This window comes from Centropristis striata, chromosome 16, assembly GCF_030273125.1.
Source record: "Centropristis striata isolate RG_2023a ecotype Rhode Island chromosome 16, C.striata_1.0, whole genome shotgun sequence".
Taxonomy (NCBI): Eukaryota; Metazoa; Chordata; class Actinopteri; order Perciformes; family Serranidae; genus Centropristis; species Centropristis striata.
This window is the reverse complement of record NC_081532.1, coordinates 1,950,505-1,977,310: the sequence shown is the minus strand read 5'-3', so window position 1 is coordinate 1,977,310 and position 26,806 is coordinate 1,950,505. Positions and strand designations below refer to the sequence as shown.

General features: G+C 36.0%; 1 protein-coding gene across 1 annotated transcript in view; it reads right to left on the bottom strand.

The window, feature by feature from the left end:
• keap1a (kelch-like ECH-associated protein 1a) overlaps window positions 1–26,806 on the bottom strand; it is a 40,630-nt gene that overhangs the window by 10,776 nt on the left and 3,048 nt on the right. The window contains exons 2-9 of the mRNA XM_059353853.1: window positions 13,463–14,332; window positions 11,904–12,103; window positions 11,531–11,687; window positions 9,164–9,256; window positions 7,747–7,893; window positions 6,338–6,444; window positions 1,538–1,667; window positions 549–745 (exon numbers count right to left, since the gene is read on the bottom strand). Coding sequence (XP_059209836.1) covers window positions 549–745; window positions 1,538–1,667; window positions 6,338–6,444; window positions 7,747–7,893; window positions 9,164–9,256; window positions 11,531–11,687; window positions 11,904–12,103; window positions 13,463–13,678 — 1,247 coding nt within the window. The 5' untranslated portion in view covers window positions 13,679–14,332. The remainder of the gene's footprint in view (window positions 1–548; window positions 746–1,537; window positions 1,668–6,337; window positions 6,445–7,746; window positions 7,894–9,163; window positions 9,257–11,530; window positions 11,688–11,903; window positions 12,104–13,462; window positions 14,333–26,806) is intronic.

Here is a 26,806-nt window from a genome sequence, read left to right as displayed (position 1 = left end):
GGCCAGAAATTCCAGTCTGTCCACCTCTGGCTGCTGTCACTGTGGCGGAACATTGGAAGTTGGTGGCAGTTAATTCTGTTGATTGCTCTGATTGCCTTTGATCTTTGCTGTCATTACAGTTAAAGATACACACACTACTGCGCGCAAGTGCGCACACTCCTCCAGATACACGTTTCTCACACACACACACACACATTGAGGTTAAAGGTCATAGGTTGCTGTATAAATAAATACTTGAAAAGGAATGATTGTTGTAGGTGTGCTCCTTGTATATTATATAGTATCATAACATTACTAGTATTAATTGTTTGAAATCTCTGAAGAAATCTCATCATAGTGTACACACACCGGCAGTCGCCCCCGTGGCCCTTTCAGAATTTCAGGAAATTTTCTAGATTTGTGACTGTTGTTGTGTCTTTTTTAGTTATTTTGTGTCTTTTTTATGCATTTTACATCCTTTTTTGTAATTTTACGTTACCTTCTTTAGTCATTTTACGTCTTATTTTGTTAATCTAATGTCCTTTTGTGTCTTTTATCCCAGGTCTCACCTCTCCACGGTGTTGTGGTGCGTGGAGCCCTGGGAGCCTCCCACGGCGTAGATGCAGCCGTCCACCACGCCCACGCCCACCCGGTTCCTGGGGGTGTTGAGGGCGGCGCGCTGGCTCCACTGGTTGGTCATCGGGTTGTAGCAGCACAGGGCGCTCGACTCCGTGTTGTTCTGCAGCGACAGGTTCCTGCCGCCCACCTGGACACACAGTAGAGTCTCTTAGACTAGTCAATGTGTCAGCGTTAGTCTCTCCAGACTGACAGGTGGAGGAAAATAACAATCACTCAGTGGTGGAAGAAGGATTCAGAGCATTTACTGCAGTAAAAGTACGAATACACACTGTGAAATGACTACACTACAAGTAAAATTCATGCATTCAATGCTTACTGAAGTAAAAGTACATTCAGGACTCACTTTTTTATGTAATTTTGAGTTCTTTTCTGTTAATTTTGCATCCTTTTTTGTAATTTTGTGTCTTTTTTAGTCATTTTACATCCTTTATTGGTCATTTTATGTAATTTTCTGTTAATTTTGCATCCTTTTTTGTCATTTTGTGTCTTTTTTAGTAATTTTGCATCCTTTATTAGTCATTTTATGTCATTTTCTGTTAATTTGACATCCTTTTTTGTCACTTGTCAAGTATCAGCATCAAAATGTACATAAAGTATCAAAAGTAAAAGGACTCATTATGCAGAATGGACCCACTCAGATTGTTTTATATTTTCTAAATATATTATTAGATTTTTTGTATTGATGCATTCATAAAATAAGCGTTTTATTTTGTAAAGATGGGGCTCATTTGAACTACTCAATATACTTGTATCAGTTTATATCAGTTTTATATATTATAAAAGTATAATAACTTTTGATTCATCATGTTTTTTTATGTTAAATCTCGACCTGAAAAGGAACTAAAGCTGTCAGATAAATGTAGTGAAGTAGAAGTAAAAAGTTACATAAAATAGAAATACTCAAGTAAAGTACACCTACAGTGTAGAGCAGTCCAAACAGGGCGCAGGCCCCCAGCCCGCTGCACGGAGAGCCCATGTCGGCCAGTTTCAGCCAGACGTTCTCCCGCGGGTCATACGCCTCCATGGTGGCCAGAGAATGCTGCCGGTATCTGGAGAGAGACGAAGAAAAGGTGAGATCACTCTAAATGTTCACTTATACCGACACAGTAGAGGAAGAGTCGTGAAAAAATGCCTGGACTGCAAAAAAGGTGTTTAGTCTAAAAACCAGATAAAGACATTAAATCTGAGGGAAATGATCTTGCTGCATGGACAGATAATTTACCTTGATGAGATTTATTAAATTAAGATTATTAAATCTAGAAATAAGCATGTTGAACGCTTAAAATAAGAAACTAACTCTTAAAACAAGATTAATTATCTAGCACTTCTAAATCTAGCGACATTAGCCGTCGCACATTAGCCGGTCGCATAAGCTGGCAGCATTAGTCGGTCACATTAGCCAGTCGCATTAGCCGGTTGTATTAGCCAGTCGCACATTAGCAGGTCGCGCATTAGCCGGTCACACAATAGCCGTTTGGCTAATTCGACCGGCTGATGTGCGACTGGCTAATGTGACCGGCTAATGCAAACGGCTGATGTGCGACCGGCTAATGTGCGACCGGCTAATGCAGTCGCATTAGCCGGTCGCACATTAGCCAGTCGCATTAGCCGGTTGCACATTAGCCGGTCACATTAGCTGGTCACGCATTAGCCGGTCACATCAGCCTGTCGCACATTAGCCAGTGACGTTAGCCTTTCGCACATTAGCCGGTCAGTAGCGACGGCACAAGGTTTCTAACTGATGTCAACAGAAAGGTTAAAACATATTAACCTGCTGAAATTACGCATATCTCCCAGTGTTGAGGAGGAGGACACGTTCCCGTCAGTTATCAGATTTTCTCAGTTGCATGTAAACTGGGACAAGGACAGAAGTCTGATTAGACGGCAATATCGATTTTTAAGAGTAGCTCGATTAAACTGTGTATGTAAATGCACTGAGTGACTGACAACATTATGTAAGGAAAGGGTTAAAGTTATCTAAAGGGTTAACTCTATGGAGTCTTGGACTATTTAGTCCATTTTTGAATCCTTTTCATGTCTTTTTTGTGTCTTTTTTGTGTCTTTTTTGGTCATTTTGTGTCTGTTGTTGTGTCTTTTTTTATGTTTTTTGTGTCTTTTTTGGTCATTTTGTGTCTGTTGTGTCTTTTTTGGTCATTTTGTGTCTTTTTTTGGTCATTTTGTGTCTTTTTTGGTCGTTTTGTGTCTGTTGTTGTGTCTTTTTTTATGTTTTTTGTGTCTTTTTTGGTCATTTTGTGTCTGTTGTGTCTTTTTTGGTCATTTTGTGTCTTTTTTTGGTCATTTTGTGTCTTTTTTGGTCGTTTTGTGTCTGTTGTTGTGTCTTTTTTTAGTTATTTTGGGTCTTTATTGATCATTTTACGTCTGTTGTTGTTTTTTTTTTGTCATTTTGTGTCTTCTGTGTCTTTAATGGTCATTTTGTGTCTTTTTTTGACGTCATGAAGAAGTCGTGCTCCGGCGCTTTCGTGGACTCCAGAGGGTTCAGGTTATCTAAATGGTTCAGATTATTTAAATGGTTAAGGTTGTCTTTAGAGGTCTGAATGTGGGCCAGCCGGTCCTCCTCTTCCTGTGTGCAGCCTTGCAGCAGCTGCTTCCCTCTCCTCGCTGCTCTTCAATTCGTTTGCTCTTCATCCGTTTTCTCTACTTCAAATAAAAATGGAAGGCCATCGAATTCACAGACCTTCTTCACTCACATTGTTGAAATCAGCTAAATATGCAGCCGCGACATTGAAAATCTCTCCGATGATACTTAGCTACATGTTGTGTTCTGTCCTGCAGCACTTCAACTCTCTCTCACGTTCCCACAATCGTCTTCTGGACCTTTTTTTTCTCTTTTCTCGGCTCCTTCTCTGTAGGGCCCTTCACGTAATGTCGTCAGACACTAATAATAACAATCTGAGTCACAACAAGGACTTTTAGTGAACGTAACGTTATATTAAGGCTGCACAATTGCCCTTGCAGCCCATTTCACAGCTGCTGTTACAAGGCTCTCACTCAATACTGGACCACTTTAAAATAAAATGTTTGTGCCCATTAGTCATTTACACACAAAGACCTGTGAAAAATAGGAGCCAGGCAGGTTGAAAAATACTGAAGTATCCCATTATTAATGGTTGAATATTGGTCCCCATTATGTCATGATGACACGTTTACGAATGAAATAAAGTGGCACAACAAGAACTACAACTCAGCCCCAAAAACACGTTTTAACCCTGTTTGTGTCTGTGCTTTTATTCGAGCTGCAAACCAAATTACCTAAATTAATGTTGCTATTTTTACAGGCTCCCAAAAATACAACAACACATGCACACAAATACAAACAAAGCCAGAATAACCTGACCATAAAAAATAACTCAGAACAGTCAAAATGGTGTGCAGTCAATGGATTAAACTCACAGAAGTGTATTAAAAACACTTCTAATGATAGTTTAATAAGCCTGGTGTCTAAAAACCAGATCAAACAGTAAATCTGAGGGAAATGATTTTGCTGCATGGACAGATAATTTACCTTGACAAGATTTATTACATTAAGATTATTAAATCTAGAAATAAGCATGTTGAACACTTAAAATAAGAAATTAACTCTTAAAACCAGATAAATTAAAGCTGCCAGCAGTGATGAACTGGCCCGAGCAGAGTGACCTGATGATTATTTGGTTCTTATCAAGATAGAAAAACTTTTGTGTCTTTTTTTGTCAATTTTGTCTTTTTTTGGTCTTTTTGTGTTTTTCTGTGTGTTTTTTGGTCTTTTTGTGTGTTTTTTTGGTCTTTTTGTGTGTTTTTTAGGTCTTTTTTGTGTCTTTTTTTTGTCTATTTTGCCTTTTTTTGGTCTTTTTGTGTCTTTTTTGGTCTTTTTGTGTCTTTTTTTGGTCTTTTTGTGTATGTTTTTGTGTTTTTTTGTGTTTTTATGTTTTCTTTTTTGGTCATTTTACATCTTTTGTGTCTTTTTTTTTGGTCACAAAATGACCAAAAAATACAAAAAATGTAAATGAAAGCTGCCAGCAGTGATGAACTGGCCCGAGCAGAGTGACCTGATGATTATTTGGTTCTTACTAAGATAAAAAAAAACTTAAGATTTAGAAGTGTAAAATAATTCATCTTGTTTTAAGAGTTAATTTCTTATTTTAAGTGTTCAACATGCTTATTTCTAGATTTAATAATCTTAATTTAATAAATCTTGTCAAGGTAAATTATCTGTCCATGCAGCAAGATCATTTCCCTCAGATTTACTGTTTTATCTTATTTTAGACACCTTTTTTTTTTGCAGAGTGCACACACAAATCCAAACAAAGCCAGAATAACCTGACCATCAAATAACTCAAAACAGTCCAAATGCTGAGCAGTGAATGGATTTCACTCACTGAAGAGTATTAAAAACACTTGTAATGATAGTTTAATAAGCCTGCTACTCTGTCAGAAAGCACAGGTGGTTGAACCAGAGGAAAGCAGGTCAACGTGCAGCGTGCCACTATAAATAAAAGCTTATAAAGCAGCAGGGTGCTAACAGGAACACAGGAACAGGACGAGTCTGTAATAAAGACAGAGTGGAGGATCTCCCAGCAGCCACTAGGGGGCAGATTGACTCTCTCTCTGCAGATACCAGCTGCTTTTAGATTGTGTGTTACAAGTGCACATCTAAGCTTAACGCAGCTCGTTTATTGTCATGTACGTTACAAAGTGTGAGCAAGGAAGTTATCAGCAAAAGTTGTCATTATGTGTAGTTATTTGTTGCTATTTTTCTACTGTTTTTTGGTCGTTTTGTCGTCATTTTGTGTCTCTTTGTGGTTGTTTTTCCTCTTTATAATCTTTGTTTAGGCACTTTGCAATTGTTTTTATCTTTTTGTAGTTATTTTGGGTAATTTTTCCACCCTTTTCTGGTCATTTTGTGTGTCTTTGTGGTTGTTTTTACTCTTTGTAATCTTTTTGTGTCTCTTTGCAGTCATTTTATGTTTCTTTTTGGTCATTTTGTGCCATTTTGTAACTGTTGTCATTTTGTATTTGTTGTTTTTCGACCTTTTATTGGTTGTTTTGTGTCTTTGTAGGTGTTTTGGTTGCATAATAATCTTTTTTATGTCTCTTTTTCGTCATTTTGTGGCACTTGTTTTTATCTTTTTATAGTTATTTTTGTTTTTTTTCCTACCTTTTTTTGGTCGTTTTGTGTCCCTTTGTAATCATTTTGTGTCTCTTTGTGGTTGTTTTTCTTCTTGGTAATCTTTTTGCATCTCTTTTCAGTCATTTTATGGCACTTTGTAATTTTTGTAATTGTTTTTCCTCTTTTTCATCTGTTTTTAGTCATTTTATCTTTCCTTGTGATCATTTGGTGCCATTTTGTAACTGTTGTAATTTTTGTCGTTATTTTTCTACACTTTTTAGTCGTTTTGTGTCTCTTTGTAATCATTTTGTGTTTCTTTGTGGTTGTTTTTCCTCTTTGTAATATTTTTTTGTGTCTCTTTTTAGTCATTTTATTTTTTTAGTCTTTTTAGTCAGTTTCTTGGTGGTCATTTGGTGCCATTTTGTAACTGTTTTTGTCATTTTTGTGGTTATTTTTAAACCCTTCTTTGGTCGTTTTGTGTCTCTGTAGTTGTTGTTTTGGTCCCTTCATAATCTATTTTGTGTCTCATTTCTTTGTCATTTTGAAGTGTGCAACCAGTAGTGGACTGCAGAAAAAAGCAATTCTGTTGAGAAAATGATTAGACATAAGTACCCGCCGGCCACATAGATGAGTTGCGTCCCTCGGTTTGGTCCTGGAGGAAGTTTCCTCAGCGTCATATCCTGGAAGATCTTAGACAGGAAGTCCTTGCAGGAATTAGCCTGGAGGCAAAACAAAAAGCACAGAAAATTAAAACCAGGACAGTGGACGTAACTATTGAAAACAAAGACATGTTTTTCCTCATCTATCTGTTCATTTCCAGAACAAAAACACATCAAATTACCAGAAAAGGGTGGAAAAATTACCAAAAATAAGTATAAAAAGATAAAAACAATTACAAAGTGCCATAAAATGACTAAAAAGGATGCAAAAAGATTACAAAGAGGAAAAACAACCACAAAGAGACACAAAATAATTACAAAGAGACACAAAACGACCAAACATTGGTAGAAAAATAACTACAAAACGATAAAAACAATTACAAAGTGCCACAAAATGACAAAAAAGAGACACAAAAAGATTATAAAGGGACCAAAACAACTAGGCTACAAAGACACAAAATGACCCATGAAGGGTCAAAAAATAACTACAAAAATGACAACAGTTACAAAATGCCACCAAATGTCCAAAAAGAGACACAAAAACATTACAAAGAGGAAAAACAACCACAAAGAGACACAAAATGATAACAAAACGACCAAAAAAGGGTAGAAAATAGCAAAAACAATAACTACAAAAAGATAAAAACAATTACAAAGAGACACAAAACCACAAAAAGATGCATCATGATTATAAATTGAGATGAGACAAACACAAAAAGAAGCTACTTCCAAGAGGCGCAGGGGGCCTTTTGCATGCATACAATGCATCTTTTTTTTTTAGTCATTTTGTGTCTTTTCTTCGTCATTTTGTGTCTTTTTTGGTCATTTTGTGTCATTTTTGGTCATTTTGTGTCTTTTTTGGTCATTTTGTGTTTTTGTTTTAGTCCTTTTGTGTCTTTTTTAGTCATTTTGTGTCTTTTTTAGTCATTTTGTGTCTTTTTTTTAGTCATTTTGTGTCTTTTTTAGTCATTTTGTGTCTTTTTTTAGTCATTTTGTGTCTTTTTTTGGTCATTTTGTGTCTTTTTTTAGTCCTTTTGTGTCTTTTTTTAGTCATTTTGTGCCTTTTTTTGTCATTTTGTGTCTTTTTTTAGTCATTTTGTGTCTTTTTTTTTGTCATTTTGTGTCTTCTGTTGTGTCTTTTTTAGTTATTTTGTGTCTTGTTTTGGTCATTTTTTGTCTTCTGTGGGTTTTTTTTTGTCATTCTGTCTTCTCATTTTTTGTCTTTTTTGGTCATTTTGTGTCTTTTTTAGTCATTTGTGTCTTCTGTGGGGATTTTTTGGTCAAAAACGACCAAAAAAGGGTAGAAAATAGCAAAAAAAACCTACACAAAATGAGGACTATGCATAAAGCAGTATAAGTCACCTTGCTGAGGATGGGGCAGGACAGCAGCTGGTTCTTCAGGAACTTGGGAGGCAGAGCGTAGATGTGAACGGCGTTCAGGAGAGCGTGCAGGTACTGAGCCCGACCCTCCATGTCCCAGCGCACCCAGTCAGTGCACGCCTTATACACCTGATATTAAATATTCAGACATATCAATGTGTGGTTTAGATACACTCCTGTCAAAACTAGGACTGAAAACATTTATTCAGATTTCTTGGATTGTTGAATGAGCTCAAATATGTGCCACCAGAAGCTGAATTTGAATGATTTATATTTGAATTTGAACTGCTTAACTTGAATAATTGCATTAAAAAACTGAATTTGAATCACATAATTTGAATTTGTTTTGTTTAATTTTAATCACTGCATTGAAAAACTGAATCTGAATTGTAATTTGAAATTCAATTTATTAGTTTGGAACTGAACATTCAGTTCGCAAAATTATATTTCTATTTTCTGCGACGAACATCAGGGTAGTTGAGGCAGAGCAATCGAGCTCAGATACACAGAGCGCCTCTTCGGCCAATCAGCACCTCCGATTTCTATTGTAACATTTGTTGCTACCCGGTTGCCACTCGCCACGAAACGGAGGAAGAAGTTAGACTAGCTTGACCATGGATTGGCCGAAGAGGGGCCATAGCAACCGGGTGGCAACAAATGTTACAAAAGAAAACGGAGGTGCTGATTGGCCAAAGAGGTGCCATAGCAACCGGGTGGCAACAAACGTTACAAAAGAAAACGGAGATGCTGATTGGCCGAAGAGGTGCCATAGCAACCGGGTGGCAACAAATGTTACAAAAGAAAACGGAGGTGCTGATTGGCCGAAGAGGTGCCATAGCAACCGGGTGGCAACAAATGTTACAATAGAAAACGGAGGTGCTGATTGGCCGAAGAGGCGCTCTGTGTATCTGTGCTCGATTGCTCTGCCTCAACTACCCGGATGTTCTTCGCAGAAAATTGAAATGTAATTTTGCGAACTGAATTTGAATTGTGAGAACTAAATGTTCAGTTCCAAACTAATAAATTAAATTTCAATTTACAATTCAGATTCAGTTTTTTTTCCAATGCAATGATTCAAATTGAACAATACAAATTAAAATGATGTGATTCAAATTTAGTTTTTTTTTTTAAATGCAATTATTCAAGTTCAGCAATTCAAATTCAAATATAAATAATTCAAATTCAGTTTCTGGTGGCACATATTACAGCCCATAATGATCTTCTTAGCATGAGATGATAAATGTTTGACACACAGGATGAAAAACAAAAAGACAGAAAAATTTAAAATAGATAAAAAAGAAGTTTAAAACAGGGTTTCAGAAACAGAACCTGATAACATCATGTTCCTTAGCTGCCTGTCTGACAGTTTGAAAAGAGTAATTTGAACATCAGAACGTACCTCCGACTCACAGAGAACCTTGAGAGAGTCCTGACTGATGAGGTCCAGCAGCTGGCAGTGAGACAGGCTGAAGAACTCGTCTACTTTAGTCACCTGGAACCAGGAACAAGGATTCAGTTCCTCTGCAGTAAAAGTACTAATACACACTGGGAAATGACTCCACTACAGTTAAAGTCCTGCATTTAAAACTTACTGAAGTAAAAGTACTAAAGTATCAGCATCAAAATGTACTTAAAGTATCAAAAGTAAAAGTACTCGTTCTGCAGAATGAACCCACTCAGATTGTTTTATATATTGTAAACATATTATTAGATTATTTGCATTCATGCATTTATGTAAGCAGTATTTTAATTTTGTAAAGACACGACTAATTTTATCTACAACTGTAAAAAAAAAAAATCTGTTTAATTTACGGTAAAATACCTGCAGCTGTGAGTGGGTTTTCTACTGCAAATTTAAATGTAAATATTATCGAAAAGTGAAATTTTGACTGTGTAGTCCCCTTATTTTTAGGGTAATTGTGTCCTTGTGACATTATGGCATTTCTCCTTTAATCTTACATGAAAATGTGTGCTTTCTACAGTTTAAAAGTTTTGTGCTATTCCTTGATTTATGGGAATATAAAGTGTCTACTACAGTGATATTAAATTTTTATTTTTACCCGCTATTTCTGACAATTTGACTATATTTTACTGTAATTTCATTTTTTACAGTGTACTTAATATACTGTTAGGAGGTTTAATTAAAAAAATGTCCAATCACTTTAAATGTATCATGTTTTTATGCTAAATCTCGACCTGAAAAGTAACTAAAGCTGTCAGCTAAATGTAGTGGAGTAAAAAAGTCCAATATTTGTCTCTAATTGTAGTGGAATAGAAGTATAAAGTTACATAAAATGGAAACACTCAAATCAAGTACAAGAACCTCAAAATTGTACTGAATTACAGTAGTTAATTAAATGTACTTAGTTACATTCACACACTAACAAAAGTATTTTCCATCATGAAATAAAAAGCATTAGGGAAAGAAAGAGCATGTGCAAAAAATAAGCAGAAAATATCTTTGCTGTGATGCAACCAGTGTTTTAAATGAGCTGATCTGAGTTCAGGTAACCATTAACACTTTCTGTTCTGTTCCACAGTTATTATATCACATGAGCACAGAAACCATGTGACACATTCAGTATCAAAGACATAAAGCAGAGGGACAAGCAGTGATGTGTGATGAGGCTGAGGCGTGATTAATTAGCTATGCATAAAAAAATTGGCTCATTTTAATCGCACTTATTTTTGCACGGCGGAATGTTTCTCACTGGATGAGTTTCAGGAGGAGCGATTATACTGGAGCACCAACTAGCGTTGATGAGTTGAGACAACAACAAACCACAGTGAACATGAAGGAAGAAGCTGATGAGACCTTTGGTTGGCCCCGTGGATGATGGGACATTTAGTTACTAAAAACCAACGGATGGAAGCGTCCATAAGAGCATGGTTGTGTTGCTAGGCAACAAGGAATTCACATATCACCATAGCAGCACATCCAGCCTCAAGTATCACCTCAATGCTAAACATATAGCAGCTAGTGGCTAGTGTGCTAGCTAGTGTACAGCTGGCGGCTAGTGTGGTAGCTAACGTGCAGCTAGCGGCTAGTGTGCTAGCTAGCGTACAGCTGGCGGCTAGTGTGCTAGCTAGCGTACAGCTGGCGGCTAGTGTGCTAGCTAGCGTACAGCTGGCGGCAAGTGTGGTAGCAAGCGTACAGCTGGCGGCAAGTGTGGTAGCTAACGTACAGCTAGTGGCTAGTGTGGTAGCTAACGTACAGCTAGTGGCTAGTGTGGTAGCTACCGTGCAGCTGGCGGCTAGTGTGGTAGCTATCGTACAGCTAGCAGCTAGCGTGGTAGCTAGCGTACAGCTAGCGGCTAGTGTGGTAGCTAACGTGCAGCTAGCGGCTAGCGTGGTAGCTAGCGTGGATTGTGTTTTACTTCAAAAACGTGGTATTGTAGTAAAGTATTGTAGTTTACAGAAGGTCTACCTACCTATAGGCTACCTGGATTTATGAAATGTACTATATTTCTAAATATGCTATTGCTACACTTAATGGCAAAAATGTCACTGGTCTGTTGGACTTGAACAAAAATAAAGAATATTTTTGTTGCTGAAGCTTATGTATTCAGTCATTATTCAATGGTATACTAAAAATCCATGAGAAAAAAATGACTTCTCACTGTTCTCAGGTCAAATATTTATATGCGATTAAAATGCGATTAATTAATTACAAAGCCTCTAATTAATTAGATTAATTTCTTTAATCGAGTCCCGGCCCTAGTTATTATTGTTATTATTATAATAATACTTATTATCAGCGCCTCACCTCACTGAAGTGTGTGTTGATGTACTCTCGGCTGCGTTGGTGCAGCTCCATGCAGCCGATCTCTTCAGCAAATCGAGCGATGCCGATCACGTTAGCCGGCTCCAGATGCTTCACCAGGAAGTCACAGCAGGCCTTCGCCACGTCCTCCACCTGGTACCTGCAGCAGACACACACTTTATTACATCATGTATCATGTACATCCTCCACCTGGTACCTGCAGCACACAAACAGGAGGGAAACTTTATTACACCATGCATCATGTACATTCTCCACCTGGTACCTGCAGCACAGAAACACTTTATTACATCATGTATCGTGTCCATCCTCCAGCTAAACGTCCCCCTCCAGCAGTAAATGAAGCCTCCGTGTTTACCTCATGGCAGCCAGGAGGAGGTGCAGCACACACTTCTCCCCCACGGTGATGTGGGCGGTGTAGGCGAAGTCGATGAGTCGTCCCACCACCTGAGGACAGACGTCTCTCAGCGTCACCTCGGAGGCTCGACACTCCTTGAAGCTGCTGGTGAACATGGCTCTGAAGTAGGGGCTGCAGGAGGCCAGCACCACCCTGTGGACCTGCAAAACAACACGTGGAAGGGAAATACATGCATTTAATCTTTATGCTCTCCTCAAATTTTGTGGCAAAAATGTCCACGCACACAAAAACTGCCATTAAATCACCATACATCAATATTTTTTTCCAGAAATCTCTTAAACAACTTTAGACTTATTCAAAACTACAAAACATTTAATTAGGGCTGGGCGATATGGACCTTTGGTGGTGATCAAAGTTTTGGTAATGTCAAAGATTAGCAACAAAATTGATTTGATAGCATTAGTATTTTTTATGTAGTAATAGATTACTCCCTCTGGACACCCTTGTGGCCAAAAATGCCTCATTGACTTCCATTCAAACCACAATTTTTAATCTCACTGCCATTATGATATAAAACCATGTATTCTGTAAGATCAGCATTTCATTTAGAAGAAAATTAGTGATATTTGACATTTTCACTGTATTCCACCAAATTCAACCATTTTCACATTGTAGGCCGATGCATGAAATTCTTGTACTTTTGCCAGTTAGATGATGGGGCTTTGCATCTGCAGTCTATCAATAAAATGGTCAGTAAGATTTCCTACATGGATCCAGGATCAATATTCAGGGAAATCTTTCCCGCCAGTTTCCCACCTCCCCCATGGTTTCTGCTCAGGTGTTCGTTTTATTCATAAGGATTTGGGTTATTATCAAGAATGTTTCCATGACTGTAGATGTAAAAATGACCAAAAATGGACACAAAATGACCAAAAATAGATGTAAAAATGATTAAATGGGGTGGCTGTGGCTCCGTTGGTAGAGCGTTCGTCCAGTAATCGGAGGGTTGGTGGTTCGACCATGGCAGCTACATGTCCAGGTCTCCTTGAGCAAGATATTGAACCCCAAATTGCTCCTGATGCTGCGTTCAGCGGTGTGTGAATGAATTGCCAATGGTGGCAGGTGGCACCAGTGTGCCCTGGTAGCCTCGAACACCAGTATGAATGTGTGTGTGAACGGGTGAATGAGCGTAGTTTGTAAAGCGTTTTGGATAAAAGTGCAGTCAATTTAACATTTTAAAAAGGCACAAAGGACCCAAAATAGATGTAAAAATGACTAAAAAAAGACACAAAATTACCAAAAATAGATGTAACACAATAATGCCTCAAGAAAAATATAGTGATGTCATGTATTTAGATTCTTCTTCTTTGTATAGCACTCCTGTAGTGATTACAGTTGGCTCTTTAAAGTTCTGTACTTACTTGATTCCTGTGGTCTAAGGCTAGAACCATCAGGTTGAATCACTTATTGTAAGTCTCTTTGGACAAAATCGTCAGCTAAATGACATGTAATATAAATGGTTAAACAAAAAACCCAGAAACTAATGTAGAGTGTCTCACCTTGAAGTCGACGGTCCTCTCCTTGTAGGTGACGTGCAGCACCAGGTCACACAGCATCTCCTGCCGTCTGAACTCGTCCATCACCTGCAGAGACCTGGAGGCGTGGCTCTCCACCGTGTAGTCCAGGTAACCGGAGCCGTGCATGGAGGACGGCACCGCGATGGCCGAGAAGTCCGAGTCTCGCGTGGGCCGTTTCTTCCTCATGGGGCAATGCATTCTGGGAGAAAAGGCACTGTGGATATCTGAGTAATTTACCTTTAACAGTCCAGTAGTTTCTAGTTTTATCCCATTGACTTTAACAGAGGAAATCCCTTTGGTCTTTGGAAAGTCTCCAGTCAGCAGATGCTCTTATTTCCTCCATTTTGGCTCAAATTTAACACAAAAGTCCATCAAAAAGAAGATAAATATCAGGAGATCATGGACAGAGTAATGGTTCTGTCCATTGGTGGTCCGGGCCACAGCCAGCACACACAGAAAACACCTTCAGATCGTGTGTTTCTCTGCACAAATATGGCGCGTAAACAAACTTGCAGACTGAGTTTGAACCAGGTGAAACTCCCTCGTCCACAGATCCAGACTGCAACATGACGTAGAGCCTCTGAACCAGGATCCAACAGCTCCCAGAGCAGGAATCACACCATTAAATCATCATTAAATCATCATTAAATGGCCGTTGGTCCAGATTTTACAGGTTTCAGGGTTCTGAAAGTGATTCATTCTGACATTTCAGAGTCCTCTGCAATTTAGTGTTTCACAGGAAAAAGGAGAAAAAAAAAAAAAGGAGAAGTGGCGGGAAAATGTGTGTATTTGCACAACCGGATGTTTCTTGGTCGGGATTTTTCTTGAACGTAGTCTTTTGTGATTCTTATCCTGCAAAAAAAGAAGAAAGAGAGATTAAGATAAGGGACTTTTAGTGGTTTGAATAGAAGATAATGGAATCTCTTGTGGATATGACGCTTGTCCCTGGTGTGTGTGTGTGTGTGTGTGTGTGTGTGTGTGTGAGTGTGTGAATGAGTGTGTGTGGGTGGGTGAGCGTCACACACTCAAGGTTTCACTTCCTTGCAGCTGAAAATGAAAAGACATATTCTGTGGAAAAGATTTTTGCCACATCGTTCCCCTGAGGAAATGGTTTCTGTGATTTTAGTTTGGATTATTAATGGGGGAAATATTTCCTTCAAACACTTTTACGACTATAATAAATTTAAAAAAATGTAGCTGCATTGGATGGATAGATTTTTTGACATTTTGTGTCATTTTTTTATCGTTATGTCTTTTTTTGGTCATTTTGTGTCTTTTTTTGGTCATTTTGTGTCTTTTTCGGTCATTTTATGTCTTTTTTGGTAATTTTGTGGGTTTTTTTGGTTATTTTGTGTCTTTTTTTGGTCATTTTGTGTCTTTTTTTGGTCATTTGATGTCTTTTTGTCATTTTGTGTCTTTTTTGGTCATTTTCTGTCTTTTTTTGGTCATTTTGTGTTTTGTGTCAGATAGATGATAGATGGATGGATAAATATAATGATAACAACAAAAATAGCTGATAAGAGTTTAATTTAAGAGCTGATATCTAGACATTTAACATGGTTTTATTGATAATAACCACAATCATGATCAATAAAACCATGTTAAATGTCTAGATATTAGCTCCTAAATTAAACTCTTATCAGCTATTTTTGTTGTTAAATAAAGAAAAAAAAAAGAAGAACTTCCATGATGGTCAGTTTTCATTATTTTCAGGCTTTTTTCAGATGCAAAAACGTTCCCAAAGGACGAGGAACGTGTGGAGGAAGACTTTGTATTTGCCCTAAATTTAGACCTAAAGAGTCTTAATTTAAGTTCTGGGGACGTTTTATTATCCCGTCAGTGAAAAGTCCCTGGTCTGGTGGAAGTTACTTTCTGTCAGTATGTCCGCTCCAACTCATGTTCCATTCATGAAACAAGGGAAGTATTTATTATAGCACGAGGAGAGAAGTTATCTTCTGATTGTTTGATGACGGTTACAGTCTGAACACTGTAAAAAAAAGTTGTTTTTATGGTAAAAACCAGCAGCTGAGGTTACCATAACTTTACAGTAATAAATACGGTGCAACTTTTTGTAACATTACAGTTAAATGATATTAACACTGTTGATTTCACTTTAAGATTGACATTTTATTCCATATTTTACCGTTAAAAATAAAAACTTTTTCCGCCAAAAGAAACACTGTTCTGCCATATAATTGACAATAAAATACTTTATAAACACTGCAAAAAATCTGTTTAATTTACAGTAAAATACCGGCACCTGTGGTTGCCAGAATTTCACCGTAAAAAACACAGTGAGTGGGTTTTCTACTGTAAATTTATATGTGAATATCAGCAAAAAACTGTAATTTAGACTGAGTCGTCCCTTTATGTTTGGGGTAAGTGTGCTCTTGTGACAATATGGTATTTCTCCATTAATTTTTCATAAACATTTTTATATTTTTTACAGTAAAACTGTGTGTCTATTATGGTGATATTAAATGTTTTATTGTACCTATTTCTCATGCAATTTGACAGTTTTACTGTAATTTCTACAAATATGTTTTACAATGTGGGCTTTAAAAGGAAACTAACTCAACTTGTGTAATGCTAATGGCCTTGCAGCATTACTTTTAGTACTTTTTCTTAAGTAAAGGATCTGAATATTTTTTTTCCACCATTGACTTCAGTCTTACGTTATGTTGCTCTTTCATATCTCAGTAGAATAATTTCCTTCATCTTTGAAGTTTGATATCCAAAAGTAAGCCATTAATCATGTGGGTATGAACTTTAGGGTGAATTAGTGTGACACACTATCAAAACACAGACAACAATGGGCTGAAGGAACCTTTTAGTTCCTTGAAAAGTTGCCGCAGGACTACAAATACCAGAAACTACAAATACCAGACACTAATAAAGCTGAGGAGATCAAACTATAAATTATAACTTCTGATCATTCATTGCTGAATAACATTTAATGTTATTCCATCATAAATATGCTGAAATAATGAATTAAGTATGTACTTTTTTGTCACTTTCTGAGATGATTTCCAAGTAAATATGGTAATTATTATAATCAAATCAAATCAACTTTATTTATAAAGCCTTTTAAAACAGCTTTAGCTGAGACAAAGTGCAGAGAACAAGTAAAAACAACTAAAACAAAGAGAGTCTCATGCTGGTAAAAACCAGTAAATAAAAGTGGGTTTTAAAATGAATCTTAATTGTAAAAACCACAAAGAACAAATAAAAACAAAAAAATAAAACAGAGCAAACAGGCTCATGTTGAGTTAAAAGCCTGAGAATAAAAATGGGTTTTAAGACTTATTTTAAAAGCGGACAGTGATGTGCAAAGGTAAAATGTTCCATATTTATATAGAATAAATATGTGGAAATCATGACTATCACAACTAATTTGTCACATTTTTTACAAAATGACAAATGCTGCTATACTAATATTTTTACCATTGTAAGAGAATGTGGTTTGTTTTACAACTACTAGATAAATACAAAAAGGGGTTAAATAAAGGGTTAATACTTGGGTTGTCAAAAGTATCGATGCTCAAAAAAGTATCGATACTAAAACGTTGTATCCGGATACGATACTCATTTTCAAAAGTATCGAGTATCTGAAGCTTGTTATCATAGTTGCAGTTTCTTTTTGCACAACTGTTTTTTTTTTAATCATAAGTATTTAATCTGTGGTTCTGTTAATTTTTACATGTTGCATTTTTCTTGTTAATAAAAATATTTCTGTTAAATTTTGGGGTCTTTGTTTTTATCCTTGTGGTATCGAAAATGGTATCGAGTATCGAATATTTTCCTGAGTATATAAAAAAATAATCTCAACTCAACTTTATTTGTAAAGCACTTTAAAACAACCACAGCCGCAATAAAGTGCTGCACAAAAACAAACAGAACAAGAGACAATAAAATAAATAAAACAGGAAATAAACACTAAAATAAATAAATAAATTGCTTTTGAAAAAACAATGAGCATGAGTCTCATGCATGGTTAAAAGCCAAGGAATAAAAAAAACATTTTAAGATGAGTTTTAAAAATGAAGAGTAAATCAGTACTTACAAACTTAGATAGACAGGAAGAGCTGGTGGTTTGGTTCAAAAAACCTTCAAAAATAAACTTGACAATTTCTCAATCAGGACCGGTTAAAACTTTCTTTCCTTCGCTTCCTCAAACAGAAAAAAAAATCACAGTCACAGTGAGTCAGAGGAGTGACTGGAACATCAACCAGCTGATATATAATAATAAACACATCCAGAACTCACATTTAATGCCGTTTAAAGCAACAAAAAGGTCTGAATGAGCTCCTACCAGACACCAGAAGCTGCTGCTGACCAGTCACTCACATTCTGTTTCACTTAATCACTCCTGAGTTCCTTCTCAGAGGAATAAAACCACTCCCTCGTGTCATCTCTCTCTGACTGGAACCTGTTTGACCGTCTGAACTAACGTATGCAAATGCCAAGAAATGAACACACTAATGCCAATTATCTGCCTCTGACGTCACAGCAGAGAGAGAGAATTAAAAAGAACACAAACACTCTTATCTCCTCATATCTGATTAAATCTCAAGGGTTGTGTTTCTACATTCACTGTAAAAGAAATGTAAATAAAAGACGATGTATAAGTGAGGTGACTAATGTTTCATTGAAAGATCTTTATCATTCCACTGAAGTAGCTGTAGAGGACTCCATGTAATTACATAACCTGATGCTGACACATGCTTTCTTTTTCTTTTCTTTTTTACCACTTAGATTTTATTTTCAGTCCAACAAGCCTTGCTGCCCGACATCTAGAGTCTACAGCATACTATATACTGTGGATTTTTTCTTTTCTTCCTCTTCCGGACGCAATTTCAAACGTGTGGTTTGATCATGTAGTTTTTTATCAATCCCTGTTCAATGACCATGATCATTTTTGGAGAAATTCTGAGATTATAATGGGTGTGTATTGCACGGAATGTTGGTGTCACAGTGTGTGACATCATCACCAGAGTGTAGAGGGAGAGAAGAAACTGTCAAAAAATAAAATTTGAAAACTGCGCTCCAGGCCGCAAATTCCACTCTACAGAAATAATTTATACATAGAAACGTAGGAAAATTAGTCTTCTCCCTCACAATCCTCTGGTAAAGCTGTCAGAGTTATAGTTTGGGCGTAGGACGCACAGATGATCCACCAACACCACCAACAGCCTCATTGGCTCCCATATTAAAAACGCAGGAAGATTTCAGAAAAAGGGAGATGTAAAAGTTTTTTTAGATCGCTCTAACAAAGCTATTTTTTCATTTTTCTTTAAAAAAAACATATGTAGACGTTCAGGAAGAACTCAGGACGCTCAAAGTGAAGTCGGATCAATGATAGGTATTATGGTTTTGCCAAAAATGATTTCTGTTCAAGGCCAGAAATTCCAGTCTGTCCACCTCTGGCTGCTGTCACTGTTCAGGAACATTCTACAGCTGCAGTTAATTCTGTTGATTGCTCTGCTCTGATTGGTCGAACCCAAAGCCTTTGATCCTTTGACGTGATTACAGTTACAGACACACACAAACACAAGGGCATAGGTTGCTGTATAAATAAATACTTGTAAAGGAATGCTTGTTGTAGGTGTGCTCCTTGTATATTATGTAGTATCATAACATTACTAGTATTAATAGTTTGAAATCTCTGAAGAATCTCATCATAGTGTACACACACCGGCAGTAGCCCCCGTGGCCCTTTCACAATTTCCCCAGAGGAAATTTTCTAGTCTTACTAATATTATTATTATTATTATGTACACTTTTAAAGCTTGGAATATTTCATTATGTTTAATGGGAATGCTTGAGAATTACCTACAAATTCCACAATACAAAGTTAAACCTCCTTGTTCAAACCCACAGTATATCCACAGTATATAACCACAGCAAACATGAAATGTCTGCATTCCACAGATTGTGGCTGGCTGCTACAGCCTGAGGCAGAACAAATCAGCTCTGGAGCTGCAGAGAGCGAGTAAAGTCCTCTGTTACAGAGCAGGAGATCCATTTTATCATGAAAGAGACAAACCCTGACCCTCCTGGTGACAGAGAGACTCTGAGCCCTGCTGAGAACCAAAACACTGACAGTCTGCTCTTCATTTTATATCCATTACTTTACTCTCTGTTCCACCTCCAGCAAGGTTACTGTGCAGCTTTGCAGAGTTGCACAATCAAATCTGTTCCCTAGCCTCTCGCCCTGCAGCCGCTCGGCCTGCTCGCTGGTCATATGACACAAAGTGTGAGACGGAAAAAGAAGGAGTGAGAGATTTAGAGGGCAAATTACTGCACACTGTAAAAAAAATGTCTGTAGATTTTACGGTGAAAAACTCTGATAAATGGGTTAATTCAATTTCAGTAAAAATGAAACACTGTAAATGTTTATATCAGCCAGAAAAACTGTAGTTTTTACAGTTTTTTAAAATACATTACTCCACTGTAAAATACACTGTGTGTGTAAAAAAATATACTGTAATATATATATATATATATATATATATATATATATATAGGCCATCACTGCATTTATTTTTTGTAAAAAATACTTTTTCTCACTGTTAAATGTACTAAACAGAAATATACTGTAATATTTAATGGTAAAATCTTTAATTCATGCGGCATTTATAAAGTATTTTATGGCAGAACAGCGTTTGTTTTGACGGAAAAACGTTTCATTTTTTTATACGGTAAAATATGAAATAAAATGGCAATCCTAAACCTGAAATCAACAGTGCGAATATAATTTTACCGTAATATTAGAAAAATTCTACCGTATTTATTACGGTAAAGTTCTGGCAGTTTTTTGTTTTGTTTTTTTTACAGTGTACGGTGAACACGGGAGAGAAAAACAAAGCGGAAGATGGCAGCACTCAAATGACCTCAGGCTGTAAAATAAGCAACATTTCCACATGAAAACAATCATACTTATGTTATATATTTGTTGTGCTCTTTCTTATGAACCTGGAGGTTTCTAACTTTGTTCAAACTCAGAGAAATCTGTAGTTTTACACACTCTGTATCACGTGTCTCTCTGTGGCATCAGGCCATTTGTGCATCATCAGCACTGTGGTTGTCTGGCAGAAGTTGCATAAAATGTTAAAGTTTTTAAGCCACAATCTTACAATATACTTTTCAGATCTTGGTCTTTTTTAACTATATACAATCATGAAAATTAGACCCTTGTTTCATTTTAATGCCTGCTGCAACTAAAGGTTAATTTGTTTGGACAAACATAATGATAACAATAACAAAAAAGCTCAAAAGAGTTTAATTTAAGAGCTGATATCTAGACAATTAACATGTTTTTTTTTTCCATGACTGAATTTCATCCAGATGAAGGATTTAAGTCATCAGATGTCTGGATCTTAAATTATCAGAGAAACAAACTGAGGAAACGTTAGCAGCCTCTCAGCTAGCAGCCTCTCAGCTAGCAGCCGCTCAGCTAGCAGCCGCTCAGCTAGCAGCAGCTCAGCTAGCAGCCGCTCAGCTAGCAGAGTGGAGAACAGCATTGGAAAAACACTGATTTTTAACGTGAAACTGCTTCATTCAGTGTTTTTGGATCAATGACGTGATCTAATCCAGTGTCAGGTGGCGTAAACTGTCTTTTTTTTCCATAAAATCTGATTATATACCGCTCGCTGCTGTAACCAAGGTGATCTGGCTACGAGCCGGGGGACAGCAGAGCCCCCAGAGACCCCCAGCAGCTCGTCTATTGACCATAAAATCAGTGGATGTGTGTGGCTGAATGACATGAGGGGGAATAAAGCGTGAAAATAAATAATCTTGCAAAAAGCGAGAAGAGTCAGAAGAGTCAGAACATGCTGAAGAAAAACGTTGCAGAAGCAGAATTGAGCATTTTAGTCTCAAAGTAGAGATGGGCTAGTCTGGCTATGTAAACATCAATTTCTGTTGCTCTAGATACGTCATCTGGTGTAACTGATCTGATTGGCTAAGAGCTACCTACAGACGCTTTGATAGACATTCATAGCGCCCAATAAACGGCTCCAGAGGATCGTAAACCACACCTCCTCTATGTAAAATGGTGTTAGCCAGGCTACGAATGGTAAATAACAAATTTTACATGATTGTCAAAACTTTAGAAAAAATTGTTGTTTTTATAAAATGTAATATATGTTCTGGTCAATATTGATGAAATGTGTAAATGTAGAAAAACTCTTTTTTCATTTGATGTTTTTTTAAAATGAAGTAATACTATGTATAAGTACACTTAAATACACTGAAGGTGGATAAAGTATTTTATATTTATCATTCTTTTGTGGTTTCACCATTTAACATCTTGCCAACCCTTATTTGTCACGGACCCTTTTACTGGTGTAACTCACCAAGTCTGTTTGTTACAGCATCTCTCTGTTTGTTATTGTTCTGATTGTTTGATTGATAGACCCGGCGCTGCATTAAGACAGCGCCGGGTCTATCAATCATTAATTAAGACTTTAAGACTATTAAGACTTTAACTGAAGGAAGATTTAACGGCCGTGACAGAAGAGAAGAAAGTAGAGTTCAGTCTTCCATGAAGGAGCTTTGTGTTTGGATACATCAGCCTGATCAGGATTTAAGGGGGTTAACAGTGAATTAGTGTGTAAACACAGAGCAGCGTAGAGCTGAGCTGCTATATGAAGCATTACTCAACCTGACAGGAACACTGAGAACCCTGAGAGAACACTGAGAGAACACTGAGAACACGGAGAACCCTGAGAGAACACAGAGAACAGCAGGTTATTGATTTGTACTATCAGTTTGTTTGAGCGAGGTCCTGACTGGTGACCGTACAAGCTGATTCTGTTTGGTTTCATCAAATGTTTGCAGAAGAAGCAGACAACTGGAGCTTCATTCATAAAAAAATGTGCTTTTGATTCAGCAGGAAGGAGATTTATGGAGGTAGATTTGTGCCAAAATGTTCAAACAACACTTCTTCAAATTCAAATTAAAAAAATATGAATCAAAATATCAAACACAACTTTCCTTAACTCTCCTTCCTGCTCATAAATCCTGTGTAAAGCCTCCGGCCTGTTATTTATAAAGAACAAACTAAAAAAATTGATGAGTCACAATGATTATGTTCTCAATTTTCTCGTTTTTAGTGTCTGAAAAGTTCAAATATAATCTGATCTCTATGGAGTTAGATTTTTGCTCAAATGTTCAAACAACACCTCTTCAAATTCAAACAAAAAAAACATTAATTAAAAAAATCAAATACAACTCTCCTTAACTCTCCTTTCTTCTCATAAATTCTGTGTTATTATTATAAAGAACAAACAAAAAACTGATGAGTCACAATGTGTTCTCAATTTTCTCAATTTGTTCTAAATTTTCTTATTATTTTTAGTGTCTGAAAAGTTTAAATTTAATCTGATCTCTATAGAGTTAGATTTGTGCGAAAATGTTCAAACAACACTTCTTCAAATTCAAACAAAAAAATATTAATTTAAAAAAATCTAATACAAAATTTAAACAAAAAAAAGAAGTCAAAGACAAAACTTGCAATCAAAGTATTTGTGTAATTGCAAAGAAATATGTATTTAAGTCTTTTGAATAACAGTTTTTTGTTTGTTTGCTGCTTGTTTTGTGATTCTGTCTTTGTGTTTGCAGCCTTTTTGCTTGCGGTTCTGGCACAAATTTCACGTGTTAGAATAATCTGTTATTCTGTTTCTGTTGACGTGGGTCACCATCTGTTGACATACTTCACTATCTATGAGTGCGTAACTCACTATCTGTGTGTGTTCCCTCTCTGGAACACACAGATTGATCATGCAAGATGCTTTGCTACAATGCTCATGTGCTAATATTGTTTTTAAACTATGATTAACCCATAAGAACCCATGGTGACACCCGTGTAACAAACACGTTAAATCTTCTATTTTTTGTTACTAGGCTAAGTTTAAACCCATTTAACAATTCTAATCCGTTGATAGTTTGTCCTGTATTGCATTTAACTTGTTTTGACCATATTTCCTGAACAAATTAAAGTCACAATTTTGATAAACAAAAAGACACATGGTTATTTGTATTTATTTATTATCGATTTATTATTATTATGCTACTTAAAAACAAATCTAAAAAATAATTTGTTGTTAAACAGAACTAATAATGTCACAATTTTGATAGATGTTGTGGAGATGCAGAGAAAAAGGCAAATTTGTGTCTATTTTTATTTTATTTTAAAATACGAAATATTATAAACATAAATATTATATACATAAATACTATAAGCGCCCAATGTAATGTTTATGTCACATCACAGATCTTTGACATTTAGGGATAGTGTTTTTGAAAACACATCAGAAATGGTGATATATCCTCCATAACTTTCCTTTAAGGATAACTGGTCTGGGCTCTTATGGGTTAAACTACACACATTCAAACTATATAATACTTTTACTCCATCTGCTTAAACTTCATCTGCCATATTTAGAGTAAGATTCTATCATCACAAAAATATATATTTTATGCTTTATGTTTTATTGTTTGTTGCAAAATCTGTGTCTCCAGTAATATCTCTACAGGTTGTTTATATCAAGGCAGGAGTTTGTGATTTGAAAGTTTTGTTAACAGGTTAACAGGAGGCAACTTCTGGAGAGATCTACCTACATTCTTTTTTTATTTTTTTTATCCCACAATTTTTTAACCCATTTATCTATCACCCAGTTGCCTATATCATGATCCTGGGCGCCACAACTACAGCTTCTTATTTCACTTATATAATTATTATTATTATTCTGAATATTAATATTTTCATGCAGATCCTAAATTCTTAGTAAACTTTTGTGAGGCTATAAAACTGGGCTTTAGGAGAAGAAGATTGGTTCAGCCTTCATGAACTGACCAGCCTACATCATGTCAGAAAATTTAATTTTAAAGGTTTCCTCAATGTATTTCTCAACACGTGTGGGCGGGGCTTCTCTGGGTGCATTCCTATTGGCTGATGAGTTTTGACTGACAGCTGAGCTGAGGCTGGCATCACAAACACAAAGACAGAATCACTAAAACAAAAACCAGCAGCAAACAAAAAAAAAAAAAAACTGTTATTCAAAGACTTAAAGACAGATTTATTTTTGCAATTACATAAATAATTTGATTGCAAGTTTTGTATTTTTATTTAAATTTTGTATTTGATACTTTGATTAATATTTTTCAGTTTGAACATTTTGGTACAAATCTAACTCCATAGAGATCAGATTTTAAATAAATTTGAACTTTTCATACACTAAAAACCAGAAAATTGAGAACATAATCATTGTGACTCATCAAAAAACAGTTATTCAAAGACTTAAAGACAGATTTATTTTTGCAATTACACAAATAATTTGATTGCAAGTTTTGTCTTTGGCTTTATTTATTTTTTGTTAAAATTTTGTTTTGTTTGAGTGTGTTTGTGTTGTTTGAACATTTTGGCACAATTCTAACTCCATAGAGATCAGATTTGAGATAAATCTGAACTTTTCACACACTAAAAATAAGAAAATTGAGAAGATAATCATTGTGACTCATCGTTTTCTTTGTTTGTTCTTTATAAATAACAGGCCGGGGGCTTTCCACTGGATTTATGAGCAGAAGGAGAGTTTAGGAGAGTTAAGGAGCGTTAACCATTTACAGACTGTTTCAGTTGGCAGATGTTAGACACAGTCACGTAAAGCAGAATATAAATAAGGACTCTATGAGGACCGAAGCTTGTTTAACCTTTGTCGGGACTTTGTGTAAAAGCTGCTGAGCCATGACAACCACACGTCAATGTTTCGTAACCACGGTGACGCTGACTCTTCTGCCGTGTCATCGTCCAGCCGTCCTGATCGCTGACGGGGTCAAAGGTCGCCAGCATGACATAAGCACTTTTTTTTTTGCTCTGGAAAAACATTTTTTTATACTTGAGGCATTTTAAAGACGCATTGAAAGACATTTAATGAACTGAAACTGCAGCCAGGTTGTGAATGTTTAACCCTCTGGGCCCACTCTGGACATTTTCAGCCAGTTTTATTACATAATGTCACTGTTTGTCATTGAAAAAACACAAAAATTAAGTTATTGTCCATATTTTCCACATAGTAATTTTGTGTCCTTTTTTTTTAGTAATTTTGTTTCTTTTTTTAAAATGATTTTGTGTCTTTTTTTGGTAATTTTGTGTCTTTTTTGTTGTTGTAATTTTGTGTCTTTTTTTTTTTTTTTTTTAGCAATTTTGTGTCTTTTTTTAGTAATTTAGTAATTCCATATTTTGCACATAGTAATTTTGTGTCTTTTTTGGGTCATTTTGTGTCTTTTTTAAGTAATTTAGTTTTTTTCTGTCATTTTGTGTCTTTTTTTGTAATTTTGTGTATTTTTTTGGTCCACTGTGGAAATTTTCAGCAATATTTGTCATTTTTCACTTTTCTTTTAGCTATAATTTTGGCTGTGATGCTGCAAATGACAATAATAATACACTGTGTACAAATTTACTACCCTTTTAGACCCTTTGGGCTGAAAATGTCCACCTCCAAAAAATGCTATAAAAACTTTACAGATTAATATTGTTTTCTACTTTTTTCAGCATAAACCTCTTAAACAACTTCTGCCCTGCTCAAAACTACCAAAAATTAAAAGATTTTGAGGATTTTAACCCTTTAAATGCCAGTTTGATTGCATGATGTCACTGTTTTTCAAAGAAAACAGACAAAAATTGTACTTATTTTCCATATAATAAATAATTTTTGGCTGGGGCATTGGTTTTTATCACAGCCTTGGATATGTCAAAGATTAGCAACAAAATAGATTTTGATGCATTTTTAGTTTTTGTGTAGCGTCAGATTTAAAATGTAAAAACCCCTTTATGGCCACTTGATGGCAGACATGTCCACTTTTATATAACACTATAAAAATATTACTGATATATATTATTTTTCAACTTTTTGGGGGTTAAATCTTTCAATCAACTTCAGTCCTGATAAAAACTATCAAACATTCAATTATTTTCAGGATTTTAACCCTTTAAATGCCAGTTTGATTGCATGATGTCACTGTTTTTCCAAAGAAAAAACACACAAAAATTGAGTTATTTTCCATATAATGAATAATTTTTGACTGGGGCATTTATTTTTATCACAGCCTTGGTTATGTAAAAGATTAGTCTGCCTGCCGATCACAAACTTTCCTTATCAGAAGCACTAAAAATACCGTCAGTGAACAAAGAAAATTCCTTCATTATCGGAGGTGAAAACGTGGGAACAATCAGCAACAATCAGCAGATATGAGACGTATCGACTCATTCAATGCAACAAAAAATGTTGTAATATTCCTTTATCTGTTACATTGCACAATTTATCG